Source organism: Pogona vitticeps, chromosome 2 (assembly GCF_051106095.1).
Source record: "Pogona vitticeps strain Pit_001003342236 chromosome 2, PviZW2.1, whole genome shotgun sequence".
Taxonomy (NCBI): Eukaryota; Metazoa; Chordata; class Lepidosauria; order Squamata; family Agamidae; genus Pogona; species Pogona vitticeps.
Genome location: NC_135784.1, coordinates 1,115,780 through 1,131,587, shown reverse-complemented (window position 1 = coordinate 1,131,587; position 15,808 = coordinate 1,115,780). Strand labels below are relative to the sequence as shown.

The window sequence follows — 15,808 nt, the reverse complement described above, 5'->3', positions numbered from 1 at the left end:
ATCATCACCCTGGAGGCCTCGCCGTCCTGGTCCCTGACAAAAATGCCTCAGGGGATCTGGCCCCGGAAAGCTTGCCTGGGCTCGATCCACGGAGCGTCCCTTGCGCGGAGAGTGATCTGAGGGAGGGACCCTTTTGTGAGACCCCCCCGGAAACCCTGCAGCCCCCCCTCCTGTCCCTCCCTCCCTCCCCCTCAAAGACGTCTCATGGCAGTTCCCCCCCCCCCGTCACGACGGCCCACTCAAGATGGCGGCGGTCACTCTCCCACCCCCCCCCCAGGAGAACAGGTTCGGGGATTGGGGGGTCTGGCCTCTTCCTTATAACCCCCCCCACACACACACACACATAGACCCCCCTCTTTCCTTTCTGCAGGTTCCCCTCTCCCTTCCTTCATGAGAAACCCTTTTGGGGGGGGTTGGGAGGGGGTGGGAACCTAGAGCTACGAAAGAGGAGAGAAGGAGCTCCTCCCCCTTTTTCGGCCTTTCTCCAAACCGGAAGTGGTGGGAGGCCCCGTCTGTCCCCTCCCGTCTCTATGGTCTCTGGGGAGGGCGCCTGCCAAAGGGGTCTCCACGGGAGTTTCCCCGGACTTGGGACCTGCAAGGAGGTGAGCCCAAGCTGGCGGAGGGGGGGGATTCAAAAAAAGGGGTAAGGGCAATTCCCTCTTCCACGCCCCCCCCAGGGAAGGAGAGAGAAGGGGGAGGGAGAGAGGGGGGGGCTCTTCTCCTTTCCCTCCGGATTGTCAAAAAAAGCCCCTCCTCCCTCCCCTCCCTTTTGTGGTCTCCCAAATGGGACCCCTTTCCTTCCGAGTCTCCTCTTTGGGGATGCCGGGGGGGGGGGGTCCCCTCCCAAGGAGATCCATGGTGCGTGTCATTTTGGTGCGTGCATGGAAGGGGGAGGGCTCACCCTGGGTTTTCCTTTGAGGAGACCTCATCCCCCCTCTCCCCCCCCACACAAAGGGTTCCCCCCCAAAGTCCAGAACCCCCCCCCCCATTCTGCAAAAGTGGGAAAAAGGGCTTTTATGGCTGGAACGCCCTGGGTGGGAATGAGGGGGCAGTTGGCTTGGCAGGAGGAAGAGGAAGGTGAGGGGGGGGGGACAGAGAGAGGGGGGGAGGGGAGGCAGAAAAGGGGCTGGGCAGAAAAAGTGGGGCATCAACTGCCCAGAGACACACAAAACACACAAAAACACACACTGAGCTTTTCCAATGCTTGAGGAGGTTTTCCTTCCTGGGTCTTCTGGGGGGGGGGGAAATCCAAGAGAGAAGAGGGCAAAAAAAAAAAAAAATTAAAAAGGGGGACGGAAATCCACTTAATCAGAGCCCCCCCTTTAATCGCTTCTCACCCACTGGGGGGGGCATCCTCTGTGAAGGGAGCTTCTCTTCCTTAATTTTTCCTCAACCCTTTTTCTCATGGCTTCTCCTTTCAGTTGCTGGTGTTCTTTCTTTCAGGAGCTGAATTCGTGCTTCCTCAGGAGAAAACGGGATCTTCTGCCTCCAGGCCAGAGAGCTCCGCCCGCGCGTGTCCTCCTTGAGGATTCTGGAAAACAAGAAGTTCTCTCCAGGTAAGGGGTTTTTGGCCTCCTGGGTATAAATGTGTGGAAAACAAACAAATGGGTCCCTTATAGATAGTTGGGGTTTGCCCACCTCCCCTCGATGCCCCCACAATGTCAGAGGAAAGTGTATTCCAACTTCCTTGTTTTATTAATATATTTAGGTTACCAAGCCTCCGTCTCCCTGGTGGGTTTTATGTTTTGACTATTTGGGAGTGCTCCAACTCTGAGGGCATTCAGGAAAAACTTAGCTCCTCACCTGGCAGATCTGCTTGGACTCTATTCCTCCCTTGAGCAGAGGGGGTTGGACTTGATGGCCTCGTGGGCCCCTTCCAACTTCACTTTTCCATGATTCTATGGTTCCATCTTGTGTTTGGTCCCTGGGCAGCATTCCTTAATGGGCCACCTGCTAGTTGAAAGGTGAGGGGCTGGAAGGTGTGAAATATATAGGCCTCTGACTTAATACAAAGGTTAAAAGAGAATTAACATAGGAAATAACGTGTAGAGGAATATTTTCTACTTCAAGACCAGGAATAAAACTACTTTCAGCCACATCCCCACTTTTTAAATTCTGACAATGAAACGTACACTCAAGAGATGAAACCTGTGCCTTTAAGGTTGGGGTGTCTGTGTGTGAAGGATTTTTCCCTCTAGAAAACCTTTTTCAGGTGAGCAAATGCAGTGGGCGGAGTGTTAGGCCTGGACCTGGGAGACCCAGGTTCGAGTCGCTGCTCAGGGACAGAGAGCAGAGAGAGTCCATTAAGAAAAGCATCAGCATTTGCTGCAGAAGAAGAAGAAGGGGTTCAGCCGAAGTGTCTGTGTATTTGCTCTGGATCACACCATATAATGGCCAAAGCCAGTCAGCCTGACCTTTGTGCTCTACGCACTACGACTGGGGCGCGGGGTGGTGGTGTCTGTGTGTGTGTGTGTGTGTGTGTGTGTGTGTGTGCACGTGTGCTCCTGTGTGTTTGCATCTCCTCTGAAGATCCCCCGGCAGAGGGGGTGGGGGGCGCCTGCTTTGCAAAGCCTTTTGCGCAGAGAGAAGCCTTTCACGCACCCCTTCCCACCCACCCCTTGCCCGAAGTGCATGGAGATCTCCTCCCCCCCCCAATACACGCGATGGCCCAAAGGAAGGACCTGCCGGGAACTCCCGAGGAGACCCTCCCTGCAAAGGAGACTCCTTCCCCAGGACCCGAGAGGTGGCGGGGCGGGGGCAGCAAAAGAGGCAGGTGCACTGCGCCCACTTCCAGTTCCCGTTTGAAACGTCACAAGGGAGGGGCCCCCTCTTCAACCCCTTCGTAGCTCTATGTTCTCTTGAAGGGAGGTTTCCAAGCATGAAGAGTGGGTTGAGGAGCATCATCAGGATGAGGATGAGGATGGGGGGAAATTCCTTCTCTTTCGACTGTTTTGCTTTGAGGTCCAAACCGGGAGTCCTCCCCCCCAAGCAGGATTTCCTTTCCCATCTTTGGCAAGGAGGGAAGACGAGGAACCTGGAGCTACGAAGGGTGGGGGGTGCACAATAACGGGGCGGAGGGCAGGTCGGTGGGTGGGAAAGCGATTACAAAAAAGGAAAGCCTTTTTCTACGAATTGCAAATCCAATCCTTGGGGGTCTCCCGAGTTGGGGATCTGGGGGGGAAGGTCAGGGATCCCCCCCTCTGGAAGCAGGGAAGAACCCCCCCCGATGTCCCCTCCCAGCAAAGGCACCCTGTGTGTGTGTGTTTGTGTGTGTGTGGAGAGTGCATGCAGGGGGGCTCAATCTGGTTTTTCCTCTGAGGAGACCTTCCTCTCTCCCCCCCCCAACTTTCTCCTGAATCCTGGAGGCCTCGGTGGGTGTAAGAAAAAAGAAGAAAAAGGAACGTGGATCTCTCCCCTCCCCCCAAAAAAAGTAGGAAAAGGTACTTTATGGCTTGAACGCCCTGGGAGGAGGAAGAGGAAGGTGAGGGGGGGAAACAGAGAGAGAGAGAGAGAGAGATGGGCAGGAGGGGGGCTATAAAGGGGGTGGAGGCAGAAAAAGTGGGGGGGAGGTTGAAGGCGGAGGAGGGGGCAGAGGAAAGCGAGAGGAAATATCAGGGTGGGGGTGTAGGATATGGAAGGGCTTGACTGGAAGGGTTTAAGTTGGCCACGGAGGCTGATCTCCCAAGAAGAAGAAGAAGATGATGATGAAGAAGACCAGGAGGGAGAATCTGGCAGACTTTGTATAAATCCTTTTCTTTATATATATGCTACTGCCCATCTAGCCAAAGGCCACTTGGGGTGTCTTCAAACGTGTGAGGGGAGGGGAAAGGAGAAGGAAGGAAATCTTCAAAGCTAGAAGGATCTGAAGAAGGAAGGAGTGGGGGGTCAGCTGAGAGGGAGGGAGGGAGGGAGGGAGGGAGGGGTCGAAGGATGGCCTCCCCCCCCCCAACACACAGACACAGACACACTTTCTGACTTTTTCAGATGGTTGAAGAGGTTTTCCTTCCATAGCTCTTCTAGGGGGGATCCAGGAAAGAGTAGGGGAAAAAAATTAAAATTAAATCCATTTCTTTAGAGGGCTTCCTACCAACTGGGAGCAGCCGCTTTGAAGCAACACCAGGAAACCCAACTATCTCCTCAAGAAGCAGAACAACACGTCCCTAAATTCCTCTCTGTGAAACCTTAGATTTCAACTGCAATGGGATGCAATGCATCAAATCTGTTTTTTTTTTTAAATGGAGGAATTGCTCTCTCTGAGCTTCCCAGTTCCCCCTTTTCTGGATTGGGAGTGTGGACCCTCTGCCTCTTCTGTCCCGACCTTCCAGGGAGCACTTAAGGTTGATTTCCATCAGAACAGAAAATTTTGTTCTCCTTGCAGTCCAGGGGATACTTAAGGGTCTCCTCCAGCACCACAATTCAAAAGCACCAATTCTTCGGCAGTCAGCCTTCTTTATGGTCCAGATCTCACTTCCATACATTGCTATTGAAAAAACCATAGCTTTGACTATGTGGACCTTTGTCGGCAAGGTAATGTCTCTGTATTCACAAAGGCTTTCACAGCTGGTTTCTAATGGCTGTTCTGGGTTTTTCGGGCTCTTTGGCCATGTTCTGAAGGTTGTTCTTCCTAATGTTTCGCCAGTCTCTGTGGCCGGCATCCTCTCTCCAGATTATCTGCCGCTAATAATTCATGAGAGTGATAGAAGGTTCTTTCCCTTATTGTATTGTACTGTCCAGGGGTAATCAGAAGCAGTTAGTTATCTCACCCGTAGTAACGTTGATGTTATATCGCTTGATTGTTGTTCTCATTAGTTGGCTACCAATGACTTGGCAAGCAAAGATTGCTTGTTTCTGCCCGTTGGCTGATTAGGGAGTTTCCTGGATCAAACGGGATGGCCGCCGCCCCCCCTCCCGTGATCAACAGGCTTCCCCCAGTTCACCACCCCTCCAGGGTGGTTCCGACACCGTTTGGTGTCCCAAGCAGGTCAGAATTTCAGCCCAGGGGACAGAGCTCTGTCCTCCTGCTGCTGTCTCGTCGCGGTGTCAAGCCGGAAGTCTCAGCCATGTTTAAATATTTGAAGGGATGTCATGTCAAGGAAGGAACAGGTTTGTTTTCCACGGCTCGAGACACTAGGAAAGGGAGCAATGGCTTCGAACTCCAGGAAAAGAGATTCCACCTGAATCTCTGAAGAACTTGCTAATAGTCAGAGCTGGTCGGAAGTAGAGGAGGCTGCCTTGGAATTTGGTGGAGTCTCCTTCTTTGGAGGTTTTTAGGCTGAGGCTGGATGGCCATCGGTCAGGAGTGCTTTGATCGAGTTCCTGCATGGCAGGGAGTTGGACTGGGTGGTCCCTGTGGTTTCTTCCAACGTTGAGAGTCTATGATTCTAAGTCCAAACCCCCTGCATCAATCCCAATTAGAGTGTATCTGACAGGTGACTGCCAGGCTTTTTCTTCAATGCCTCCAGGACTGGAGCCTTCACTACCTCCCAAGTTAGTCAGTTCCATTATTGTAATGTCAGATTAACACATGCAACATGAGTATATTCAATACTTTTTGAATTCTCTTCTTTCTTGACTCCACCCTGAACGCTCAGCTGTGGCAAGGTTATTCTCCCCTGTGACCTTGTTCCCAGACTTGGCTGGAGAGCTCACTCTTTCAGGCATCAGCTGTTCAACACATCGTACATTTCCACTGGGCTGATTTTCCCGGATGCCCTGTAATTCTTTGAACACTCTATACATGTGAAATGTCATATTTTTGCATTCCTCCCTGCCTGTCCCCTGGAAAGTGGAGGATTTGAGGATGTTTCAGTATTAGTTTTCCTAGCAAGGACTAATGTTAAACCTGAACATTTATTTTATGCAATCTCAGTCAAGTGTTTCCTTGCCTTTTCCAGAATATTTCCTAATTCATTTTCATTTCTGCTTGGAAACAAAGTTATTCTGCCCTCATTTATTGGTCTTTATACATCAATGTGAAGCTGAAATATTTCATATCTGGTTTTCTATTCCCATCTTGGAGACTAAGATGGTTATAACATAGAAATGGTCAGGAAAGTTAATTCCATATTTAAAACACGTTAGCAATTAAAACATTTGATTTTATTTATTTTATTTATTTATTTATTTGATTTTTACCCCGCCCCTCTAGACCATGTCTACTCATAAGTAAAGGGTTTTCACCATCCAAAAATCAAAGGAATTAAGTCACAAGGATCTTTACATTTTCATTTTTCTGCTCCTTGGTGAAGCTCTGGGGTTTGTGCCTTCCTCCTGACAGTCAAAGAGAATGCCAATAACTTTGCTTGATAGTCTGTTCTGTGCTGTGCTCCCAGTCTTTCCCCCCCCCTTTCAGGTATTAAACGAGTGAACAAATATTTTATGTGGCCAGCTTTTCTGTAACCAAAAAGAAGCACATGGGAAAAAAGAAAAGACAAGAAATAGATACCAAAAAGAAGAAACACAGCAGAAAGGAGGGGAGACAACAAGAGCGGAAAGGAAATTTCCAGCCTCTCCAGAGTCTAAGGTTTAAGGTCTCCTAATTGTATGAAAAAGCCATGAAAAACGAGGAAGGAGAAAGGGTCCCCTCTGCAGAAAAGAATACAAGTATACCTGAAATACCAATCGACATGGGAGAGTTCACCAAGAACATGAAAACAGTTGAATGCATGGAACGTGGAAAAAGCATGACTGTGAACAAAGAATATATTATACATGAAAAAATCATGAGTGGAGAGAAGGAATATAATTGCATGCCATGTGGAAGGAGCTCCAGCCACAGCAGTCACCAAACTTCACATGAAATAACTCATTCTCAGGAGAAACCATATCAATGCTTGGAATTTGGGAAAAGCTTCAGTAAGAGCAGAACCCTCAGTTCACATAAAAAAACCACACAGGGGAGAAACCACATACATGCATGGAATGTTTAAAGAGCTTCCGTCATAGACATCACCCAAATGCACATGAAAAAATACACACAGGGGAAAAATCACATCAGTGCCTGGAATGTGGAAAGAGCTTCAGTCAGAGTGGTAGCCTTAATGAACATCAAAAAATTCACACAGGGGAGAAACCATATAAATGCATGGAATGTGGAAGGAGTTTCACTTACAGAAGTAGCTTCAGATCACATGAAAAAACACACACAGGGGGAAAACCATATAAATGCATGGAATGTGGTAAGAGCTTCATTCAGAGTGGTAACCTTAATAAACATCAAAATACACACACGGGAGAAACCATATAAATGCATGGAATGTGGAAAGAGCTTCACTGACAACAGTGGCCTGAGTTCACATCAAAAAACACACACAGGGGAGAAGCCATACAAATGCATGGAATGTGGAAAGAGTTTCACTGAGAGCAGTGGCCTCAATTCACATCTAAAGACACACACAGGGAAGAAACCATATAAATGCATGGAATGTGGAAAGAGTTTCATTCGCAGCACTGGCCTCAGTTTACTTCAAAAAACACACACAGGGGAGAAACCCCACTCGTGCAAGAAGAACGATGAACAGATGTCTGAAGGCTGTACATTGTTCTGAGATCGTGACCAGCCCCCAGTATCGAGGCAGCCAGACCAGTCAGCCTTCCACCCTACACCTGGTGTTGTTGAATGCCAGGTCTGTATCCAATAAGGCCCAGGTAATCTACGACCTTATCCTGGAGGAGGATGCAGACCTGGCTTGCATAACCGAAACATGGATCGGCGGAGAGGGGGGTCCCCCTCTAGCACTCATCTGCCCGCCTGGTTATGCTGTCCAACACCAGGGTAGACTGGAGGGTCGGGGGGGAGTAGCCATTGTCCACAAATCCAACTTGCAGGTCGCTAGGTGCTCCTCAGTGGTAAAGCTGGGTCTTGAGGCCCTCCACGTGTCAATTGGGGCCAGGGATGGTATTGGGATCTTACTGGGTTACCGAGCTCCCCGCGACCCAGCCATTTCCTTACCGGAGCTGGTGGACTTTGTCTCCGCGGCACTGCTGAGTTCCCCGAACCTATTGGTTTTGGGGGATTTCAACGTGCATGCGGGGGCAGAGACCTCCGCGCCAGCTCTTGAGTTCTTGGAGACCATGACCTTCTTGAACATGTCCCAACATGTTAACGGCCCCACCCACGTGGGTGGCCACACACTTGACTTGGTTTTTTCCGCTAATGGGAGCGAGAGTGGTCCGATGGTGACTGACCTTGAGTCGGTACCCTTGTCATGGTTGGATCACCACCTAATAAAGTGTATCATTAAAATGGCTCTCCCCCCCTGCAGGGAGCAGGGATCTATTGTTATGGTCCGCCCTCGAAGGCTACTGGATCCGGTTGGATTCCAGGATGCCATGAGAGGTGTTACGGCTGACCTGGCTGGCGCTCCTGTCGAGGCTCTGGTGGATGGCTGGTTTGCTGCCGCGACTAGGGCTGTTGACATGATCGCACTTAAACGCCCTCTCCGTTGCAGAGACCGCCCGGCACCCTGGTTTAATCGGGACCTCCGGGCGAGGAAGCGGGTCAGGAGACGGCTAGAGCGCAAATGGAGAAAGGTCCCAACGGATTTCAATAGGATAGCTGTCAGGGTCGCTACTAACCTTTATCTTGCTAAGGCTGCTAGTAGATCATACCTCGCTAACCGGATAAGCGAGGCGTCCAACCAGCAGGCGGAGTTATTCCGTATAGTACGCGACCTCTCCGGAATTGGTCCGGGCGATGGGCCTCCCCCTAGTTTTTCACCGGACCAATTTGCAGCATTTTTAAAATCAAAAGTGGAAGCCATCCGCCGGGACCTCTCTCCTTTTTGAGCACAGTGAGTCGAGCTGAGATGTCCAGTGCTCCGTCTTGCCCGGTGATCCTGGACACCTTTCAGCCTGTTACGCCTGACACTGTCTCCAGGGCACTTGACCGCTGTCGTGCCACCACCTCCTCTTTGGACCCTTGCCCGGCCTGGCTAATCAAAGCAGCCAGGCCGCTAACAACGGAGTGGGCCACGGCTATAATAAATGGGTCTCTCCTTGAGGGCAGATTTCAATCTGCCCTGAAGGACACACTCATTAGGCCCATCAGGAAGAAACCTAGTTTGGCGGCGGACGAAATTGGCAACTACAGGCCCGTCGCCAATGTTTCTTTCCTTAGCAAGGTAGTCGAGAGGGTGGTGGCCGACCAGCTTCAAGCGCTCCTGGATGAAACAGATGCCCTGGTTCCATTCCAGTCGGGCTTCAGGCCGCGCCACGGCACAGAAACGGCTTTGGTCGCCCTGTGTGATGACCTATTGAGGGAGGCCGATAGGGGCAAAGTGTCCCTGTTGGTCCTCCTCGACATCTCAGCGGCCTTTGATACCATTGACCACGGTATCCTCCTGGGGAGGCTCTCCGAGTTGGGAATAGGTGGCCTGGCATTGTCCTGGCTCCGTTCCTTCTTGGAGGACCGCCCCCAGAGAGTGCAGCTTGGGGAGAGAGTCTCGGCCCCGTGGAGCCTCAGTTGGGGATTTGGGAAACTCCCTCTCTTTTGGGGGGGTGACTCTCCCTGCAAAGGATGGTGTACGCAGCTTGGGGATCCATCTGGACCCGGTGCTCTCCATGGAGTCACAGGTGGCGTCGGTGGTCCGCACCGCCTTTTTTCACCTCAGGTGGATAGCCCAGCTGCGGCCCTACCTGGATGTGGGGGCACTCACCATCTTAGTACATGCGCTCATAATCTCAAGATTAGACCACTGTAATGCGCTCTACGTGGGGCTTCCTTTGAGGTTGCTGCGGAAATTACAGGTGGTGCAGAATGCGGCAGCCAGATTACTCAGTGGAGTGAAAAAATTCCAACATATTTCACCCACTCTGGCCGCATTGCATTGGCTGCCCATCAGGTTCCGCATCGACTTCAAAGTGTTAACGCTTACGTATAAAGCCCTAAACGGTTTAGGGCCTCGATACCTGGAGGAACGCCTACTCCCACCAAGTTCTACCCGGGTCACATGGGCGAGCCAGGAGGTGAGGCTGAGGAGCTTAACGCCGAGGGAGGCCCGAAAAGAGAAAACAAGAAATAGGGCCTTCTCGGCGGTGGCTCCTCGCCTTTGGAATAACTTACCTCCTGGCATTCGCGGAGCTCCCTCGCTGGGCACCTTTAAGAACCTATTAAAGACTTGGATGTTTCGGCAGGCCTTCTCTCCAGATTACTTTTGATTTTCTTCTCTCCTTTATTGTCTCCCTATTTTTAATTGTTGTTGTAATTATGCTGTTTTATGTTATTGTATTTTATCTCTGTTGTTGGCCGCCTAGAGTAGTCCACCACGACTAGATAGGCGGGATATAAATTAAATTAAATAAATAAATAAATAAATAAATAAATAAATAATAATAATAATAATAATAATAATAATAATAATAATAATAATAATAATAATAATAATAATAATAATAATAATAATAATAATAATAAATGCATGGGATGTGGAAAGAGTTTCACTTACAGAAGTGACCTTAATACACATCAAAAAACACACAGCAGGGAGAAACCATACATGCATGGATTGTGGAAAGATCTTCAGTCTCAACAGTGTCCTCAGTTTACATAAAAACACACAGGTGAGAAACCATATACAGTGGTGCCTCATAAGACGAAAGCCTTGCAGGACGAAAAACTCGCAAGACGAATGTTTTTGGCGATGTGTTGATGACTCATAAGATGAATGTTCCTATGGCCGTGCTTCGCAAGATGAATGTTTTCCGTTTTTGTTCCTGCCTCATGTTTGCTGATTTTTTAATGTTTTTCTATTATGTTAAAAAAGTTAAAGTTTTTTAATTGAAATTTTTGAAATCACCTGCACAATATGGATGGCTTTAAAGAGAACTTATTAAGTTTGACTTTTTTGCCCATAGGAACGCATTAATTAGATTTCAATCATTCCTATGGGAAAACGCATTTCGCAAAACAATTTTTTTGCAAGACAACATTGTGAGCAAAGCCAGTTTCCTGAGAAACTGTTCTGCTACGGGACAGAGAGGATTCTGAGTGAATGGCTCCCTAAACAGGCAAAACTGGGTCCAACAAATTTTACCCTAGGGCAGCTCCTTCACTCATGCACCAAGTCTGACCCGATTTCTTTGAGAACCAAGACATACACGTGAGTTCTAGGGAATCTAATTCTCCTAGCACTCAGGAATATTTTGGACCCCAGGTAGCGTTACATTTCCGTGGCCTTGTAAAGAACATCCAATTAGGTAAACCAGATAACTAATGTAGCATCTGTTCTATTCAAGAAGCCAAACTCCAGATCTTAAGCATATTTTGTTTTATTAGAAAAATAAAGTTATGAAAGAATAAAGTTTATGCAAAGCAAGGCATCTATGTACATTTCCATCTCATCCAGTTAGACAAGAAACTGGACTCCTCTAGAAGAAACATACATAACAAACTTACTAACTAATGAAATTGGGAAAGGCAAGCTTCCCCTCTAACTTAAGCCAAAAATCTACATCTTATAGTAATACTGTAAAGTCCATAGTTCAATCAAAGACATACCAATCTTCTGGAAAATCAATAATCCATCAGTCCAACAGGAAAAGTCCTGTCTTAATATCCATTTAAAAGTAAAGTCCCTCCTGTGTCTTTCTGCTGTCTTCCATCTTAACTCTCTTTCTTCTCTTCTGTTGGAACTTACTCCTCCCTTCTTCTTCCAGTTAACAACCAATCAGGGGTAAGGAAAAAAGTAACTTGTCCCGCCCCATCTTCTCATGAGACTCCTGGAATGTTATGTCTTTGCTCCCCCTGTACCAGGCCACCGTTGCTAGGCAACGAGATAACAGGTCAGGCTGACCAATTTTTGGGAAGCAAAGCTGTGAAGAGAACTGTCTTTTGGAATTTTCCACTTTCAAACACACAGAGACCAAAATTGATTCTTTCAGGCTAACTTCATAACCACATATCCCATCAGTAAATCACTTTCTAGTTTTCATAACCAAATTCATCACAAACATTAACCATGGAACAAGTTAAATTCATCTTGAGAGGCACCACTGTAAATGCATGGAATGTAGAAAGAGCTTCAGTCAGAGCAGTGGCCTCAGTTCACAAGAAAAAAACACATGGGGCAGAAACCATATAAATGCATGGAATGTGGAAAGAGCTTTAGTCACAGCGGTACCATGAGTTCCCATCAAATAACTCATACAGGGGAGAAACCATATAAATGCATGAAATGTGGAAAGAGCTTTAGTCATAGGGTTAGCCTTAATTCACAAAAAATCCCTCCCCCCGAATTATCGAATTAGCACAGAGTGGAATATCTAAAGAGCTAACCTTCCATCTGCAGCCTAATCTCCAGTCCAACCCTCAGTCTATTGAGAGACAGAGGACCACGTGGACCCCGCAACTCTGATCATCCAGGGAGGCATGCTCTCAATGTAAGGGCAAATAACACCTGTTAAGGTTCTCCTCTCTGAAATTAATAGAGCCAAGGAGGCCTTTCTAAAATACGGACTGGTGAAAGTGAGGTATTTTGAAAATCAAGCCCTTCCAACATCTTTATTTAGCCCATGAGCTAAAAATATTAATGCTAAAGCTCTTAAAAACTCATGCCGCACTGAAATCTTGATCAATTTAGATTGTCCCCTAGAGATTAGACCGCCTTGTGTACAGCCAAAGAGACCAAGTTTAAATTGATTGACCTAGACTGGACCAGTGTCACCATAGACGTTAAGCAGGATAGTCTGCAAAATTCTCCCGAGATCTCAGAGGTATTCGACCCAGAAGAGAAAGCTCTATTGAGCTTCTTTGTTAGTGTAAGTTAGCAGAGTTAGCAGAGTTTCTTCTCAGTCCAGGCAGTCCAGTTGAATGACACAAAGACAGCTTCTTCCAACACCAAGTGTATTTACAACATATACTTTTAAAGGTTATTGGCAGACCCAGGTAGATAAGGATGTTTCCAACACATCTGCATTTGTCCCGCATGTCAGCTTGTTGAACTGCATCCAAGAGTGTTGAAGGGACTCGCTGAAGACCTCTTAGAACCGCTGATTATAAAGTGGTCGACATACAAACACCTAGGAAAAAAAGGAGTCATAAGTAGAAGCCGATACGAATTTGTAAGGAACAAATCCTGCCAGACTAATCTATTCTCAGATAATGTGAAGGGCGAACAGCTGGCAGGCTACAGAACCCTAGTCAGAGGATGATTAACATATTCTCAACCTGGGAGGAGGTAAGAAGTGGGGTACCCCAGGGGGTCTGTCCTGGGACCTCTGCACTTCAACCATTTTATTAATGATCTGGACCTGGAGGTGCTAGGAATACCACTCAGAGAGTGCCCAGGTGAGGCTAAGAAAGCACAAGTTTGGAAGGGGGGAGTTGATTTCCAACTTCTGGCCCCTGCCATCCAGCCAGCCCCCTGCCCTGCCTTTATTTCCCACCCCTCCCCTCTTTCTCCTACCATAACTTTTTTAATTCTCCTCTTTGGCTCCCTCTTCGGTGCTGCTGGAAGGGCCATGTGTGGAAGCCACTGCTGCCCTTTCCTCAATTGGGCTTGCCAGCTTCAGAACCCCTTCCACATCGACACCTCTCTCTCCACTGCTGCCATTGTTTCTCGCAAAACCAACCCGGGGACTGCCAGCCCCAACAGGATCCTTGGCCCAGGCACTGCCACCGGAGGAACCAGAGACACCACCATGGTTACTCCTGGCAGCGGCAGAGGCCCCTCTGGAGGAAATGGCACCAGGTACTGTGGGGACATCGTGGCGCTGTGGGTTGAACTGCAGAAGCCTGTACTGCAGGGTCAGAAGACCAAGCAGTCATAAGATCGAATCCACGCAACGGAGTGAGCTCCCGTCGCTTGTCCCAGCTCCCGCCAACCTAGCGGTTCAAAAGCATGCAAATGCGAGTAAATTAAGAGGGACCACCTCGGTCGGAAGGTAACAGCGTTCCGTTTCTAAGTCGCACTTGCCATGTGACCACGGAAGATTGTCTTTAGACAAAACACTGGCTCTATGGCTTGGAAACGGGGATGAGCACCGCCCCCTAGAGTCGAACACGACTGGACAAAAATTGTCAAGGGGAACCTTAGCACAGTATTTTAGGTTCAGAACTCTGGCGCAGTCAACAGACTAAGATGCACAATCAGCTGCGATAAGCAGAGAAAAGGCCCCAAATAGAAAGTGCAGATATTTTATAAGGTTTCTACACAAAAAGCCATAAAGTGAAATATTCTTATTGGTTCCTTGGACCTGAAAACTTGGATCCTCCTTCCCATTGGTCCAAGATGTTCCGTACGTCTAGTTTATTGGCTATACCTGAATATCCGTACTGTGCCCCCATGTTCCCTTGACCCAGGGTCATGTTATGCCCCAAAAATGCCTGCAAGTCTGAAGAGGATGTTCCTTCGTTCTCCTTATCTCATTGATATGTTTATGTAGCATTTCCTGGGCCTCACTGTATGGCCTTCAAGAACAGCAATTCTCCTAGTGGTGTCAAAATATAGATGGCATCCTTCCTCCCTATGCATACCATCTGTGCCCATGTGTCTCCTAAATTGTTGTGTTCACTGAAGAGAGAAAAGCCGGCTTGTTTGGGAAATGAAACTTAAATGTTATCTTGTTGTGGTGTGATATCTTCCTGTTGCCTGGGTCTGGGAGGTCATTGTATCTACCATGCTTTGAAATGAAGGAATGTGGTGTGAGAACTTGCTTTACTGTCACATAGGTCAGGAGTATCAAGTGAGGTCCAAGGATTTGATATAAACTCTACATGCATATAGAATACATATGTAAAATACATATAGAGCATCAATAATGGTCTACAGAATATCAATATACAATGTCATGGCATAAAACATGGCGCAAATACCTTCCCAATCAGGGGGTAAGACTTTAAAAGCCTTAAGACCACAGAACCACCAAAACCCAAAATTAAGGCGTAGTGGCTTGGAGTTGTGTATAATATGTAGAGTGGTGATAATTAGGGGTTTCGGGGTCGTGAGAGCCTGAGGGTATTGCAGAGAGTGTATAGAGTGAACCTGGTGCTGTTCTTGCTGTGGTTAAGAAATGGGATGGGGTCCCCATGTAGCATCCAGGCGATCCCATCCCACAAAAATGTTAAAGTACAATTCTTCCAAGTACCTAGGGGTTGAGTGATGCCTAGAGTTTTATTAAAGCATATAGGGGCCACCTGTTGGGGTCCCTTTAGAGAAAACGGAGGGATATCAGAAGGGCTTATCTCAATGGTGTCGATAGACTGGTTATACCAATCAGAAAGGTCGAGAAGAACAGGCCATGAAGGTAATCCCAAGCAACAGTACAAATCCAACAATTCGGGAGGGGAGCATGGCGTACAACTTCTTGATGCAGATGTACCATAGTATTGTCCTCAAAAGAGAAAAACCCCCCTTAGGAAACAACCAAGGATCAGAAGGCAGATAAAGGGGGAACCCATGGTAAGAAAAGTTCAAAGTGTTCACTCTTCCGGAGGTTGTCAGGGTTGCTGCTGGAACAGGAATTGGAGACCATCCACACCTTTTATAGCCCACCGGTCCCGTGAAGGACGGCGAGGTTCCAGAGGAGGAGGCGGAATGAAGTCTTGGGGTGGAGAAGCCTGTTTGATACAAGTGTAGTGAATCCAGGAGACATGTCCCTCAACTTTAACACAGGAAGGTGTAGAAAGAATAACTTGGAGCGGACCTTTCCACTTAGCCGCAAGGGGTGAGTCAGATAAGGACTTCGTGTAGAGCCAATCTCCCAGGGAAAAGGGGTGGAGGGGCCGGCCCAACATCATGAGATCCTTCTCCAACAATTGGCTGTAGCTATCCTGCAAAAGTCAAGACATGCCCAAGAGATAGTAATGCAA

The 15,808-nt window shown here is 48.2% G+C and overlaps 2 protein-coding genes across 5 annotated transcripts in view; one reads left to right on the top strand and one right to left on the bottom strand.

Annotated features, from left to right (window-relative positions):
* The window catches only part of LOC144587199 (uncharacterized), a 263,842-nt gene that overhangs the window by 24,827 nt on the left and 223,207 nt on the right, over nt 1–15,808 (bottom strand). The gene's annotated exons all lie outside the window — the stretch shown is intronic.
* On the top strand, nt 506–14,556 carry LOC144587252 (uncharacterized). 3 transcript variants are annotated; one of them, XM_078387262.1, is made up of 3 exons: nt 506–602; nt 1,444–1,556; nt 6,353–14,556. In XM_078387262.1, exon 3 carries the CDS (start codon nt 7,513–7,515, stop codon nt 8,785–8,787), a length of 1,275 nt encoding a protein of 424 aa, XP_078243388.1. In that variant the 5' UTR covers nt 506–602; nt 1,444–1,556; nt 6,353–7,512; the 3' UTR covers nt 8,788–14,556. The 3 variants fall into 3 exon arrangements, with proteins under 3 accessions (XP_078243388.1, XP_078243389.1, XP_078243390.1); XM_078387263.1 differs by having other exon boundaries at nt 6,333–14,556; XM_078387264.1 differs by having other exon boundaries at nt 508–602.